At 39.3% G+C, this 16142-nt stretch overlaps 1 protein-coding gene across 1 annotated transcript in view; it reads left to right on the forward strand.

The window, feature by feature from the left end:
• WWTR1 (WW domain containing transcription regulator 1) overlaps window positions 1-15691 on the forward strand; it is a 135604-nt gene extending 119913 nt beyond the window's left edge. Inside the window, exons 5-7 of the mRNA XM_060638925.3 lie at window positions 4378-4511; window positions 5718-5830; window positions 12268-15691. Of these exons, the coding sequence (XP_060494908.1) occupies window positions 4378-4511; window positions 5718-5830; window positions 12268-12452 (432 nt within the window). The 3' untranslated portion in view covers window positions 12453-15691. The remainder of the gene's footprint in view (window positions 1-4377; window positions 4512-5717; window positions 5831-12267) is intronic.
• Window positions 15692-16142: the final 451 nt, after the last annotated feature.

Genomic DNA, 16142 nt, shown 5'->3' on the forward strand with positions numbered 1-16142 from the left:
GAAAGTTGACCAGGAAGAAATGTCAAACCACTCAGTGTGGATCAGTTCCACACAATACTGTGGTTTCTGAGATTGTTTTTATTTTTGCTTTTGTTTTCTGGGATTGGATACAGAACATGAGGTAATAATATTACTTAGTTAACATTTATTAAATGATCTTGTGTGGGTAGAAGCTGTCATTATCCTCTCTTTCCAAATGAGGAACAGAGAGGTTAAGTGGCTGGGAGACGGCAGAGCCAAGGTTCACATCCAAGCACCTGGCCTCAGAATTCCTGCTTCTGACCACTCTGCCCTCCAGCTTATCTTCTGTCTTAGGAGCAGGAAAGAGAGCAGTGGGATCATCACACAAGGATGGAGTTTGTGCCTGGCTAGTTGAGAGATGTATACATTGGGCATTATTTCACTCATATTTGTGATAGAAGATGAGAATTGAATGTTCTTAGTGTATTTTTTCTTTTATTACTAATCACAATTTAAAATATTCCCATTTGAAGTCTAGTAATATTTTTCATTTATTCATTGAACTTATTGAGTACCTTATTGAACTTATTGAGTATTCATTAAATACTTATTGAGTACCTACTATAGGCCTAGACTGTTCCAGGCAGTGAGGATATAGTTGTGAAAATGACAAATTAGATACCTTCTCTCATGGAGTTTTCTAACATTCTAATGGGAAAGACAGAGAAATAGTTAAGTTGTGGGGCACCTGTGTGTCTTAGTCAGTTGAGCATCCAACTTTGGCTCAGGTCATAATCTCACATTTCTTGAGTTTGAGCCTCGAGTTGGGCTCTGTGCTGACAGCTCAGAGCGTGGAGCCTGCTTCACATTCTGTCTCTCCCTCTCTCTCTGCCCCTCCCCTGCTCATGCTCTGTCTCTCAAAAATAAATAAACGTAGAAAAAACATTAAAAAAAAAAAAAGAAATACTTAAGTTGCTATGAAGAAAATTTCATGCAGTCTCTGAAGAGGTAGCATTTGTAGGAGGCAGGTAGTAGGTGACATATGAACTTTGGGAAGATCCGAGGAGCGCGTTCCAAGTAGAGGGAACACTCGGTACAGATGATGGCAGTGGGAGGAGCACTGGGAAGGGAGTGAGTGAGGGGAGCATGTCAGAGACACAGGAGGAGAAGCAGACAGGGCTGGCACATTGGGCTTTGTGGGGCACCATCCAGAAGGGTGTAGAGCAGGGGCCGAACATGATCTTATTTGACTGCTGTGTGGAATGACTTGTAATCCAAGAATAATCTTGGAAAGAGTATTGCCCCCTATAATAACTTTCTAACTCAGTCAAGTATGATTGATGTCTCAAAGTTATTATTCAGGTACATTCAACACGCTTTCTGTATTCTTTCTCATTTGTCAGTCATTTGAAGGTGGAAAATGATAATGTGAGCCCCCTACAGACAGAACATAGCATTGCCTCTTTTGATGACGTGGGGTCAAGGCTTCAAAATAGTTGGGGAAATGACGATGCTGAGGAATGGAACTTCAATTATCTTTAATTTAAAATAGGGGGAACAGATGTGAATTGGCAGATGGCACAGTGAAACGTTTCCCCCAATATAGTATAGGTTATTTCAGCTTTGGTTATTATAGTCTTTTTGAATTTTATTTATGTATTTAATCACACACAAGCGGTCTTGTAAAAATTTATATTGTATCTATTTGAAATATGCCAGCAATAATTTAAATGAAGAGGAAAGTTTAATTTATATATTTTATAGCTAGTTTTTGATAGTTTTTCTTTTAATTTAAACATTTTACTTTCATGTCATTATAGAAGACAAATAGTTCATATATATTACGTACATGTATATTTTTTATCCAGTAAAGTTCCACAAATAATTCTTATTGTATTTAAATTCAGACCACATTGGTATTGGAAATTCAACCAGTATTCTTAAGACACATGGTGAGAGGGGCGCCTGGGTGGCTCAGTCAGTTAAGCTTCCGACTCTTGATTTTGCCTCAGGTCGTGATCTCACGGTTTGTGAGTTTGAGCCCCGCATTGGGCTCCGCACTGAACGTGCCCAGCCTGCTTAGGATTCTCTCTCTTTCTCTCTCTCTCTCTGCCCCTCCCACGAACTATCTCTTCTCCCAAAATAAATAGATAAAGTTAAACAAAAGAGGTATGGTGAAAAAATTTTGTCAGATATAAGGAAATGCAGCAGTCTCTTCAACTTGTATGTTCAAAAGCATACCATTTAAGGGTAAACCCCACATTTATTTAGAATGGTTAGAAAATAGAATGTGCTAGTTAAAGTTGATTTTTTATGTCGTGAAGTTTATTGACCACAGGATCTCTGCATTCACAGTTTATAAAACACTAGAGGGGTGCCTGGGTAACTTAGTCAGTTAAACGTCTGACTTCGGCTCAGGTCATGATCTCACAGTTTGTGAGTTCAAGCCCTGAGTTGGGCTCTCTGCCGTCGGTGCAAAGCCAGCTTCAGATCTTCTGTCTCCCTCTCTCTCTGCACCTCCCCCATTCTCTCTCCCTCTCTCAAAAATAAACACACATTAAAAAGAAAAGTTAAAAAAATAAAAAAATCAAAGAAGTAGAAATTTTATCATTGACTAGATGTTTTCAGACTGGTTTGTGTGTATGAGTGTGCATGGTGGACTCTGGTCTTCTCACACCAGGTTCAGGTTCAGGTTCTCTATGAGGTCCTCGGTAAGCTTTGGTTGGAGAATAAGTTTTCTAATGCACATATCCTACAATGTAAAAACAACTATCAGAAAACAACTTAATTTTTCTAGATTTATTCAGAAAGTACTTCCAAGATTGGAATTATGAACTAAAATCAACCTTAAAAAAAAAAAAAGAGTCCATTTGGGGCACCTGGGTGGCTCAGTTGGTTAAGTGTCCAACTTCACCTCAGGTGATGATCTTGCAATTTGTGGGTTCAATCCCCAAGTTGGGCTCAGTGCTAACAGCTCAGAGCCCGGAGCCTGCTTTGGATTCTGTGTCTCCCTCTACCTGCCTCTCCCCCATTTGCGCTCTTGTGTTTCTCTCAAAAATAAATAAACATTAAAAAAACCTTTTTTTAACTTCCTTTTTTTTTTTTTTTTTTTTTTTTTTTTTTTTTTTTGGTTTGCTTTTTTTGGATTACTGGAGAAAATTTGTTAAGTATTCTGGTTATTTGCAACCAGAACAGAAGTGAGCCAGAGGCCCTTTTTAGCCAGGGTGTTTATTTCAATACAAATTAACAATGCAGTTTCTTATCAATCAGGTGTCTCATGTTTTATAAGAGTCACACTACCATAACTCCCCGTAACAGTACAATGAACTCTAGTAACCGAAAGTTTTTATTGCCGATGACTTCACTAGACTTGTCTAGACAGCAGTTACTCTCTAAAATCATAGCATGTTAGGGCTGGAAGAGATCTAACAAAGATACCGTAATTTAGATGGCCTAAATATTCTGTTTGCCATTGTAGCCATGGTTTTGGGGTTTGAGGGATGGTAAGACCAATGACTTCAGGCTGGAAAGTGGGAAACTGATAGGCATAAATATAGGAAGGGCCGAACTTTGGTTTTGGATGCGAGTATAAACATATAAAAGTATTCTTCTCTGGAAAGAGCAGCAAATTTGAAAGGAATTTGATGTCTGCTCATGGTTGTCAAAGTGAGAGAGACTCCCTGGAGGTTTTACCCGGAGAAAGTAATTGCAGTCAAATTCATAACCTTTTGGATTGACTTCTTTTGGCTAAGTAATGCCAGCTTAAAAAAAAAATAATTCTAGCATTCTAATTTTTGGTAATGAAATCCATATGCTATCAGTTTGTTGTTAGTGAGATTGGGTTTGGCTCTGCATGGTTCCGCAACCTTCAGTCATTTTAATCAGGTCAACAGAATGATTAGTCGAATAGAAAAACTGACCGACTAACAAACTTTTTAACTGGTTGTTTTGCTCTCCTGGTTGACGCAGATACGATTTGATGTAGAGCCTGACTCTGTGGCAAAGACCAGAATGTACCTGCTAGATCAAAGGAGTTCAGTTGCTTTGATTGACTTAGATTTGGTCTGAGCATCTGGCATAAAAAGAGCCTTGTCTCTGAGAAAGTGTCTCGACGCCTTTATATGATTTGAGTATTTAAATAATTGGATGGGTGGGACAGTTGTTACAGAAGTGTCCTGAGGTAGATAGTCGCGGACCTTCTCATTAACTTTGTGGATGTCAGAAAGTGACTTATGCCAGTAAGACTTTCTCCAGAGAAAGAACAGTAATGATTTCCTGATGATTTTGACTGATTGGGAACAAACGTTAAGTGCTTTGTGTTTGGCGGAAGGTTTTCATGTGAAACATACTTTGCTCCAATTCTCGTGAAAATGAGTGAATAACTTGCCTCTCCCTCTGACTGTCCTATTTCTGTAGGAAGCCGCCCTCTGTAGACAGCTCCCCATGGAAGCCGAGACTCTAGTCACTGTTCAGCCTGCTGTCAACCCGCCAGCCATGACCCCAGACATGAGATCCATCACTAATAATAGCTCAGATCCTTTCCTCAATGGGTAAGTTAGCATTTTGGAGTAACTTCTTTTTGCTTTCTTTATTATGTGGTCTTAGAGTATAATGGGTCTTTGTTTATGTTGGGGAAAGGTGGGGAGCTTGAAGTGTGGGGTGGGGATAGAGGGAAGCTCTCCATTTCCTGATGTTGGTAATTGTACTATGGTTATATAAGATGTCCTTGGGGAAGCTGGGTGAATGGTGCACAGGAACTCTGTACTCTTTTTACATCTTCTACATGGGTCTAAAACTATTTTACAGTAAAAAAATTTAATTAAAACAAAGAGATGATGTTTTTAAAATATGAAGCATGTGAGCAGAAAGAAAAGATAATTTGGCCAGAAACATGTTCATGAGTAGAAGTAGTCAAACCTTAATTGTAGCTTTTTCAACCCAAGTAAGGGGCAGTGCTCTATTTCCTGTGTCTTTTCTGCTCTTGCAGGGGCTTGTAACAAACAAACAAATACAATTCTGAAAGTTTTTAAAAACAGAAAGAGAGGTGAAAACAAACAGTAAGTGAAATAATGAAGAAAAGGAATTTTTAAATTCATGATAATGAAGAAAAGGAATTTTTAAATTGTTTAAATTTTTAAATTGTTGAAATTGTTGACTTGAAATATTGCAAATGTGCAGAATAATATAAATAACAGGATTTACCCATGTATACAACACTCACGTTTGCCATACTGCCATAGATCTTTTTTTTTTTTTTAAGTATTATAGTTAATATTTAAACCCATCCCCACCGCCACTGAAATCTGTCTCTTTCTCTTCTTCCCTCCCTAGTGGTAGCCACTATTCAGAAATTGGTGTATCCATCAGACATATTTTTATACTTCCTTTTGGTTGTTAATGTATGCATTCATAAGTAGTATTGAACATTGTTTTCTTTTTTAAGAAATTTACATAAATGCCATCATACTCTATTTGCAGAACATGGTTCAACTTATTATTTTGAGATAGAAAGGAAATCAGTGTCAATTTACCATGAAAGGCCGCTTTTATTTGCCTACGGTCTTTTAATTTCACTGACATTGGTGTGCATGCTTTAAAGTTAATGGGAGGTGCAAAGTCTGCCTCCCTTCATTACCTGGAAAGCGGGACAGAATGGCAGAACTGCACCAGTTTAGGGTTTTTGTGACCTGTGGTTTTATTTTGGAATTTCTTGGCGTGGGCTTGCATTGAAGTTTCTCCCATATTTTGCTCCCCAGAGGCCCCTATCATTCGAGGGAGCAGAGCACCGACAGTGGCCTTGGGTTAGGGTGCTACAGTGTCCCGACGACCCCAGAGGACTTCCTCAGCAATGTGGACGAGATGGACACAGGTGAGAGCAAAGCCTGCGGGTACTTGCAGTGTGTTTGCATGCTTGCATCGCCCCCTTGGTCCTCTCTGTTCTGCATCCCACCAGAAACACGTCATCTCAACAATAACATAAAGTGACAACTGAAAAGCCACCCAAACCTCAGGCACTATTAATAAATTCTAGTCCTTTCTTCCACAGTTTATACAAATGCAGTTTTATATGTGGCACGGAATTTTAAATTCCTCTTTCTTCCTTCCCTTCCCGCCCTTCTTCCTTCTCTCCCTTCCCTCCTTTCTTTCCTTTCTTTTTTTAAAAATGTTTATTTAGTTTTGAGAGAGAGAACACAAGCTAACAGCAGCGAGGCGGATGAGGGGCTCTGAAACTCATGAACCATGAGATCATGACTTGAGCTGAAGTTGGACGTTCAACCAACTGAGCCACCCAAGACCCTCTTTTCTTCCTTCCTTCCTTCCTTCCTTCCTTCCTCCCTCCCTCCCTCCCTCCCTCCCTCCCTCCTTCCTTCCTTCCTTCCTTCCTTCCTTCCTTCCTTCCTTCCTTCTCTCCCCTCCCTTCCCTCCCTCCCTCTCATTCTTCCTCTCCTCCCCTCTTTCTTTCTTCCCTTCCTCCTTCCCCCCCCTTCCTTCCTTGCTTCCTTCATATACCCTCCCCTCACAATTGCATTAATGCCACACTGTCTACTCTGCCATTCTTCCACAGTGGAATATTTATGCCCTTCTAGCTTGCAGTTGTAATATATGGGCCACTTTTTCTCTTGTGAAGTCGGACTTCATATCTTTTCATGTCATTTGCTGCATTTGGAGAGCAATTGGTAGTGGGCATTTGGAAAGTTAAGCAACTCAGAAGATTCTAAATTGTCAGCTCCGAGTCCCAACATGGTAACATCCCTCAGCAATTAAAAAGAAGAGTCAGGGGCTCATGGGTGGTTCATTCGGTTAAGTGTCCGACTTCGGCTCAGGTCATGATCTCCCATCTAGTGAGTTCGAGCCCCTCATCAGGCTCTGTGCTGACAGCTCAGAGCCTGGAGCCTGCTTCGGATTCTGTCTCTTTCTGCTCCTACTCCACTCATGCTCTTTCCCTTTCTCTCTCTCTCAAAAATAAATACACATTAAAAAAAACAACAATAAAAAAAGAAGTCAGTCTCTCTCTCAAAAATTTTAAGAAAAAAATAAAAGGAGCGCTTGGGTGACTCAGTTGGTTGAGCATTTGATGATTTGATGTTTGACTCTTTTTTTGAGGGGGGGGCGTCTCCTACTCTTGATTTCAATGCAGATCATGATCCCAAGGTCGTGAGATTGAACCCCGTGTTGGACTCTATGCTAAGTGAAGGGCCTGCTTAGGATTCTCTCTCTCTCTCTCTCTCTCTCTCTCTCTCTCTCTTCCCCCACCCCATCCCTCTTCCCTGCTTGCGTCCTCTCTCTTTCTCTAAAATTAAAAAAAAAAAATTATATATATATATAAAAGAAGAGTCAGGGTAACTTTGACCTAGTGACCCAGTCCCCAACCTGCCCCACCTTTAGGCCAGGCCCCAGCTGGCTTCTGGTCACGTCTCCTCTTCTTCTCCAGGAGTGAGTCCTTCACTTGCAAAAGCTAAATTTGGTCTTATTAGCCAAATCTAGATTAAATCATAAAGTGCTCAACTCCCAGAAGATAGTCTAGAACCAAAAATAAATGACGGCTGAGGGGTCCACTGTTGGCATTTATTCATTCAAATTTCTCCTCCGTCATCACTGAGGATAGTAAGTGAATTGTCCGTGATGAAAAGAAGTCCTCTCGCCAGTGCCATCATCCACAGTGTCTGTATCTGTTACACTGTGCTCTTAGATGACTGCTCTCTGTGCTCTGAAGCTAAACTACTGGTCAGACAAGAGTCAGACTCAGCTGGGCACCTTACGAGTGCAGTGGGTTGGATGGACCAGCTGCTTTGGGGTCTCCCTGCAGCTCGTCATCGACATGTTTGGACGATTGCACAGACCTTCTTGTGAGGAGTCATACAAGAATAGTTTGAAGTGTTTGTTTTGTTGTTCTTCGATTTATTACTTAGGTTTTCTCCCTCCCTCCTGCTTCCCTCCCTTACTTTCTTCATCTCTCTGTTTTTTAGTGTGAGATTTATTGTGTCCTCTTGGGAACAGCCTTATGAAGTAGCTCCTTCCTACATTTAATAATTATTTGCTTTCATCTTTTAAACACTGGGAAGCCAGTAAAGATAAAAACCAAAAGTTAAATAAGAAAAGACTCAGGAGCTCTAAATCTCAACCTGACATTAAAAAAAAAAAAAAGAAAAGAAAAGAAAGAAAGATGGGTTCATTCTATGGCTTCTAAAAATGACCTCAAGTAGGTAAGTAGGGAATGTTTTGAAGCCAAAATATGGAATTACGTGATATAATGAAAAGAATATAGTCTTTGTAGATAGGCAACCCAAGGTGAATCTTTGTTTCTCTACTTCTCAGTAGTGACTTTGGGAAAGTGATAGAACCTGCCAGGGCTTTGGATTTCTCGCCTATAAGTGGGAGTAATGTGCTTACTTCATGGAATTGTGGGGAGTCGTGAGATCACAGAGCTTGGCCCAAAGTTCTCTTCTCCCCTTCTGAGAGGCTGAAGTAAGGACAAATTGAACTTGATAAAGCTAGGCTTCCAAGTTATCCTGGTTAAGTGAGCGTCAGCCTGGTGAATTTAGGGTCATGTTTGTGAAGGCTTTCAAAGAAGTAGGCATAAACCTGGAGGACCAACTGGCGGTGGGCACAGCTCAAGTGTGGCTAGAAAATGTCTGTTAGATTCACTGACCACATGATGAATGGAAAGAAGCCAGCTGAGCACTCCCTTTGCAAATCACACATGCAACCCATAACTGGATGCAGTGGGGAATAGAGTAAAGGGAACAACGAGAGCAAAAGCTGGGAAGTCATCCACTCTTCCAGAATATTCATACGTGTTTTTTTAAACATGTAGTCATGGTTCATATTTAATTCTGGAAAAACATTTGTTATGTTCATTAATAAATGTTCCAACTAATTTCACTAAAGAAAAATTCTTCTAGTAGTTTCTAATGCCACAAGCTTACTAGGAAATTACTTCTAAAAATTGATAATACAAATCATCGATGTTTTAACTACTTTAAAAAAGAGGGATATCTGTTTCTTTTACACTTAATAACCTGAAAATGAGTCTATGAAAATATTTTTAAAAAATACAGTAACACTGCTCAGTTTCGTTAGGTCCCTTCTTTTTTGTTTTTCTTAGAAAGAATGTACAACTCTTATTGCTCACAAAAGAAAAGAAGAAATAGTGCTCCCTTCAGTTTAGTAGCAACATAAACATCTACCCCCGTCTCTCTCAGATCGCTTAGAGAGAGAAGGAATCGGAAGAACGTATCTTTTTAAGAATTGCCTGGTTTTTTTTTTGTCTCTCCCACTTTTTAAATGTATAAAACGGCAAGGGCCAAAAATATCCCTCCGAGATTGCAAAATTGGTCCAAAGAGAGTGATTTTAAAACTGTTAACTGTTAACCTTAAAACTGTTAAAACTGTTAACTGTTAACCTCAGTGAAGGTTCTTATAACTAGTCTCCTCATGCTTTCCATGTCTGAGAAGAAAGGATAACAGAAATTCTTTAAAATAGATTGTGTTTGGCTAAAAGTAAAATGTATTATTATGACAACATTTTCATGGGAAATCAATAGAGATGAATGGTTTTAACTGGAGATGAGGAAAAACGACACCCAGCATTTTAGATCAGATAGTTTTTCAGGGTAGATCATTTTTGTAAGCCTCGTTTCCATCTGTTACATTCCAGTGGGTAGTAAAAGTTATTTTGGGTTTTCTGTTCTATTTTGATACTGTTTTTCAATATCAGTAACACTATATTGAGGGCATGTCAAATGTGATTTAATTTTTCAAATTACTGCCTTTTGCAAAGAAAGTCCTCTAAAATATTGCCAAGAGTCACTGATACTGTATGAGTTATAGAAGAGCCATTAAACTTTACTATCACCAAAATGCAAGTTTGATTATGTTTCCCTCATCACTCAGAAAGATGTGATTTTTCTCCTTGGTAAATGCATATGGTTAGAATGAATTTTCTCTGGTTTTGCTCAGAATAATGAAATTTCTGTGAACCCTTTCCAGAAAGGCTAATGTACTTACAAGACACAAAAGCTAATCTAACAAGTTTCTTACAAATGCTTCTGGGGTGGAAGCTGGCCTTAGTTAACGATGCCCCTCAGTCTCTGAAGTCTATTTTATCCCTTCAAAATTGATCAGGGCTATTTGAATTAATCAGTTGTTCTGATATTGTGTAAGCAACAGTGACGGAGTTCCCAGGTTTTTCTTTCTCAGCATAATCAATAGTTATTGTATGTGGGTATTTGTATAAGTTTGTATATATGAGTGATTCCTGGAACCAGACATTATATGGTGCTTTATTCCATTGTGGGAAGAAGATACCTACAGCCCCAATTTCAGATGGATACACTGAGATTCAGACAAATTAAGTGTGTCTAAGGTCACACAGCTAAAAAGCTCAGTCCACTGCCACCAAGGTCAGTACATTTTCTCCTACAGTATTATTCATAAAGAACATGTGTCATTCGTGTCATATCCCAGACATCTCATTTTTCTAGAACAGCATTTTCTCAATTGTGTTCTGTGGACTCCAGTTCCATTAGGATATAAATTCTGCCAAAATAGGATTGGATGATTAAATGGGTTTATTAGGTAATAGTGGCCTAAACAAAATAAAACCAGTTTCTTTACAACAAGACTTCTCAGAACCTTAATATGCTCACGTGCAGTGTGACTCATATGCATTGTGAGAAAAGTAGATAGTTGTGGGGTGCCAGGTGTGTGTGTATGTGGAGGATGGGTAATCCGCAGGACTTACTTTATTATTTTTTTATACAACATATTTTAAGAGACAATGGTAAGGTATGCAATAGGCTGAAAAAAATACAATTAATACATGCAGATCATGTCAACCAAACAAATTCCTCAAAATATTGTTATCAACCTTGTGCTCGCTTATATCATGGGACGTAGATCTTCTTGACAAACGTTTTTTAAATATGCAAGCAAAGAGAATTGTAAGCTGCTACGTAACCGGCAGGAGACAGAGAAAAAGGGTAAGAGAGAATTTATGAAGACAAGAAAACTCAGGACATATAATAATACAAGACAAAATCTAAATGGATATTAGACAGTGATGAAAGATATTATTATTGGGGCACCTGGGTGGCTCAGCTGGTCAAGCATCTGAGTTCGGCTCAGGTCATGACCTGGTGGGTCATGAGTTTGAGCCCCACGTCAGGCTCCATGCTGACAGCTCAGAGCCCGGAGCCTGCTTTGGACTCTGTGTCTCCCTTTCTCTCTGTCCCTACCCAGTACCACCTATGCTCTGTCACTTTCTCTCTCTCACAAATAAATAAAACATTAAAAAAAAAAGATATTATTATTGAGGATAAACTTGTTTTTCCTGTTTTAGAAAAAAATAGGGGTGCCTGGGTGGCTCAGTGCGTGAAGTGTCCGATTCTTGGTTTTGGATCAAGTGTCATCTCACAGTTTGTGAGCTTGAGTGCCCTGTTGGGCTCTTCCCTGGCAGCACAGAGCCTGCTTGGGATCTTCCCTCTCCTTCTCTCTTGCAGAACTCACCTTATAAAATACTTTTAAAATGATCCCTAGAGCCATCAATGAAGACAGCTTTTTAATAACATGGTGAAAGGAAACTCCTCAGTACTGTCTTTGAGCATAAAGAGGGATGACGTGGATAAATATACGCTTACAATTAAATCCTTAGAATATAGCTCTGTAGTAAGGTATTTATTACAGGGAGGGCCTCTCTAGCCTTTCACAAAACAGCTCTTCATGTAGCTGTCATGGGAAGGTGCAGATCACAGGTCGGATCCACAGTGCCTTGCTATCTGCTGGGCTTATCCATCCTGCACATGTCTACCCAGGAGGGAAGGATTCACCCAGCACCTGCATCCCTCTCCCCCGCCCCTTTTTTAATGTTTTTGTTTGTTTGTTTGTTGAGAGAGAGAGAGAGAGAGAGAGAGAGAGAGAGAGAGAGGCAGGCAGAGCGCGAGCAGAGAAGGGGCAGAGAGACAGAGGGAGACACAGAATCTGAAGCAGACTCCAGGCTCTGAACTGTCAGCACAGAGCCCGACGTGGGGCTTGAGCCTACAAACCGCGAGATCACGACCTGAGCCCAAGTCGGACACTCAGCCGGCTGAGCCACCCAGGCACTCTCCATCTGCATATCTTCTGAGCGAGCACCCACAAACTCAGTTTCAGTAACGTGGCAGCTGACAATTTTCAGAGATGAGCTGTTTTAGACCGGTAGCAGTATAATCTTCTGTTTCAATGTAAGGACTGTGTTAATGATATGAGAGCTGTCAGCTCTTCAAGAACTTAAAGGAATTAAAATGGTCACCTTTTATTCTGTTATAGGAGAAAACGCAGGACAGACACCCATGAACATCAATCCTCAGCAGACCCGTTTCCCCGATTTTCTTGATTGTCTTCCGGGAACAAACGTTGACCTAGGAACTTTGGAATCTGAAGATCTGATCCCCCTCTTCAATGATGTAGAGTCTGCTCTCAACAAAAGCGAGCCCTTTCTAACCTGGCTGTAATCAGTACCATTGTAACTTGGATGCAGCCGTGACCCGACATTTCCTGGGCCTCTTGGAAAAAGCAATGGAGCAGAGTAAGTCTGCAGGTATACCACTTTCTGCCTCCATGACTCAATGCTCCCTCCCTCCTTTCCATGTGGCCAGTTTAATCATCGCCTGGATTTGACAGTAACTCAAGTGAAACATAAATAAATAAATACTCTATTTTCATTTTCTGCAGGCCCGAATTCCTGTGAATCCGGGGCTGTGCAGAATTGTTTCTGCAGAATTGATTACACAGAATTGCTTCTCTGTTTTTCTATCTGCTGCCCCATGACTAAGCTTTAGGGGTGTTAGTTGAAATTTATATGTCAATTGATTATAAGCCACAGAAAGCTGACCACAGGCAGTGACTTGTGACAGGCGGCTCGGTCCAGGAAATGTACATGAAATTAAACCCGATTTACAGTTTCAAAAACTGTATTGATGACAGTAGTACCAAATGCTTTAAAAAATTATTTAACTTGAGCTTTAAAAATCATTGTATTGATAGTAGATCTCTGCTGTATGGAATACAATGTAGTTTTGAATCCATGCTGGTCCTGATGGTTCTTTTACTCTGTATTTGCAAAGGCACACATGATCTTTTGTACTTTGTCCTTTATCATTACTCTACTGCGTAGCGTCTAGACAACTTGTCCTTCTAGCAGGAGAGGAGCAGGAACGTGAGACCAGTTTGGTACTAATGATGAGCATTTATTAAACAAAACTTTTTTTAAATTACAGGTTGGATTTTTTTTAATTGCAGCTTAGAATTTGATGTTTCTTTTATACAGCACAATCATTTTGTAGCCGACGACAAAGGGCAGCCAAACGTTTTTGATAAATCAGTGGCAACTGTATTTTTGTCTTTTGAAAAGCTGTTCTGAAGACATCAGGACAACATACATAGCTTTCAAACTGATGGCACACACAGGAAACTGTTGCTTTTCAAATTCTGAAGGCTTATCAGTTTTGCTTTCAAGATTTCAAGTGTTTAAATAATCTTATCTATGAAACTGTTTGAAGGATGAAGCAGATCTCTGACTGACGTGTAAAAAAAAAAATGCCCTCTGAGGGTGTATGGTGGAGACGTATGTTTCTGAATTCAGTAAAATTGATTCCTAAGTATGTTATCCTAACCCTGTTTGCTACAGTTGGTATAAAAAGGCATGAAATATGTACTCAATACCTCTTATGTAACCAAAAACATTTTTTATTAGCTTTTAAGGACTGAGAGAGAGCATCAGGTTCAGCCGGCACGTACCTCTGCCTGCATTGCTGATGAAGTCCTCGATTGTTTAATATTTTGAACTGACATTATTTATAATCTATGAATTTAATATCTTTTTTAAAAGACATTAATAATTCAGGTCTCTGAGAGGAACCTTCAATTCCCACGGGGGCTTATCTATTGGGGATCTTCCATAAGATCCTTTCCAATCTACCAGAATACAGACAGGCAGAATACATTTTATCTTGTTGGAAAGAAGGCAAGTGAAAAGGTCAGAGATGAAGTAGTAAAGTCACGGTATATAGTGGAAAGGACTAGATGTGAAATGGACATTGACAAGTGATGATACCCCAGAAGCAAGACAAGCAGGAGGTCAGAGAGGTGCCCCGAACGAACAAAGCAACAATTTTCTACTACAACTTTCATACCAGTAGACTCTGTTGTAGGAGAAAAGGCTTTGGTGCACTTTATGTGGAAAAAGGAGGGGAAGGGCTGGTGTTGCCCTGTCCACGATGCTGAGCGTGTCTGTGGACAAGAGCATAACGCCCGCTGTTGCTTCCGACACAATGAAGTGATTTCTTTTCCCCGAAGGACCCATGGTTTATGTTCTTCTGATTCCTTCTCTCTCTAAGCGCTCTGAGAGAGACGGGGGTAGATGTTTATGTTGCTACTAAATTGAAGGGAGCACTATTTCTCTTTCTCTTTTGTGAGCAGTAAGAGTTGTACATTCTTTCTAAGAAAAACAAAAAACAAGGGACCTAACGAAACTGAGCAGTGTTACTGTATTTTTTAAAAATATTTTTATAGACTCATTTTCAGGTTATTAAGTGTAAAAGAAACAGATATCCCTCTTTTTTAAAGTAGTTAAAACATCGATGATTTGTATTATCAATTTTTAGAAGTAATTTCCTAGTAAGCTTGTGGCATTAGAAACTACTAGAAGAATTTTTCTTTAGTGAAATTAGTTGGAACATTTATTAATGAACATAACAAATATTTTTCCAGAATTAAATATGAACCGTGACTATGTGTTTACTTAATAGACAAAGCCAGATGTAATTTTTTGTTTTGTTTTTAAGGCCATAAAATATGGCCTTTGTTAAAGAACACTAAAGCTAGAAATCTAAACGTAAGAACAACTTTTTAAAGGGTATTTCCTATTATTGTAAGTGTTAAAATCCCTGCAGAATTCATGACAAGGTGCTATTTATATTTCTTATTATAAAAGAATGCCAGGATGTCTAGTCTTTTTAGTCCTAAATCAGCAAATTTCAACATTTCATCCAATAGCTGTGCCACAGAAAAGGCATATTAACAATTGAAATGGAAAAATAATTTCAGAGATCTTTCTTTCCAGGTATTTTTTTTTTCCTGATAAAACACGTTTTCTTGAGATAAATACATTGTCAAAACCTATTTGCAGTTCTACTAAATCTAACTAATTGTTAGTGTTTCCCCATAGTATTCAGGATGTGAAAGGCCCTTTCTTTCACTGATCGCCACATCAGGGAGGCAGGTTAAACAGAGTGGGACATTCAGTGTGTGGGGTGGGTGCTGTTGACCCCAGCGTGGTAGAAAAGCTCTCTGTAGAAGGTGAGAGAAGTGTTGCTAATTATAAGTTGTGTTCTCATGACATAGTTAGACAGTAACTTCTGAAAGTACAACTTTTCTGAAGAAAAAAAAATAAGCTGTTAAAAAAGGAAATTGTAGATTAATTTCACTGGGAAAATAGGCGATTGACAGAGACCGTTTCCCTAAAACACTACATCATTTATGTGCTAGTACTTTTAACTTTTTTTTTTTTTTAAGAAAATTTACTTCTACATTTTGTAATACGACATATGTGTGTTTATTTTTAATTTAGAATGCTGTGCGTACAGAAGGTATGCAGCCAAATCAATCATATCAAACCATTTTACCTGGAGTTTGGTACTGGTTTTTACTTCTCTGATTCTGTATAAGAAAAATAAATACAACTCAATTTCCACTTGGAGCCTTTGTCTTTTCATTATTTGTGTGCGTTCCTTTTACTCAAGGCTTTGAGTGGTACTGAAGAAAAGCTTATGTAACCCTCCTGGCAGACAATGAAAGAAAAGAAAATTTTGTGGGCCAACATTGTTTTGGCTCAGATGTCTGGTCTTCGATATTCTAAATATCCACGGAATTCTGGTTCCCACTTTATGTGAAGCAATCCACTGAGATTTTTTAGTGTGTATGTAATTAATATGTTATATGTACAATTTATATATACATAAATACATAATTTTTAAAAAAGTACACTGCCCTTCTAACACCCTCACCGATTTGATTGAGGTGTCAGAACTATAAGATACTCAGGTAGCCTGGGTGGCTCAGTGAGTTAGGTGTCTGATTCTCGGTTTCAGCTCAGGTCGTGATCTCACAGTTTGGGAGACTGAGCCCCACCTCGGGCTCTGCCC

The sequence above is a fragment of the Panthera onca genome, chromosome C2 (assembly GCF_046562875.1).
Source record: "Panthera onca isolate mPanOnc1 chromosome C2, mPanOnc1 haplotype 2, whole genome shotgun sequence".
NCBI classification, from domain to species: Eukaryota; Metazoa; Chordata; class Mammalia; order Carnivora; family Felidae; genus Panthera; species Panthera onca.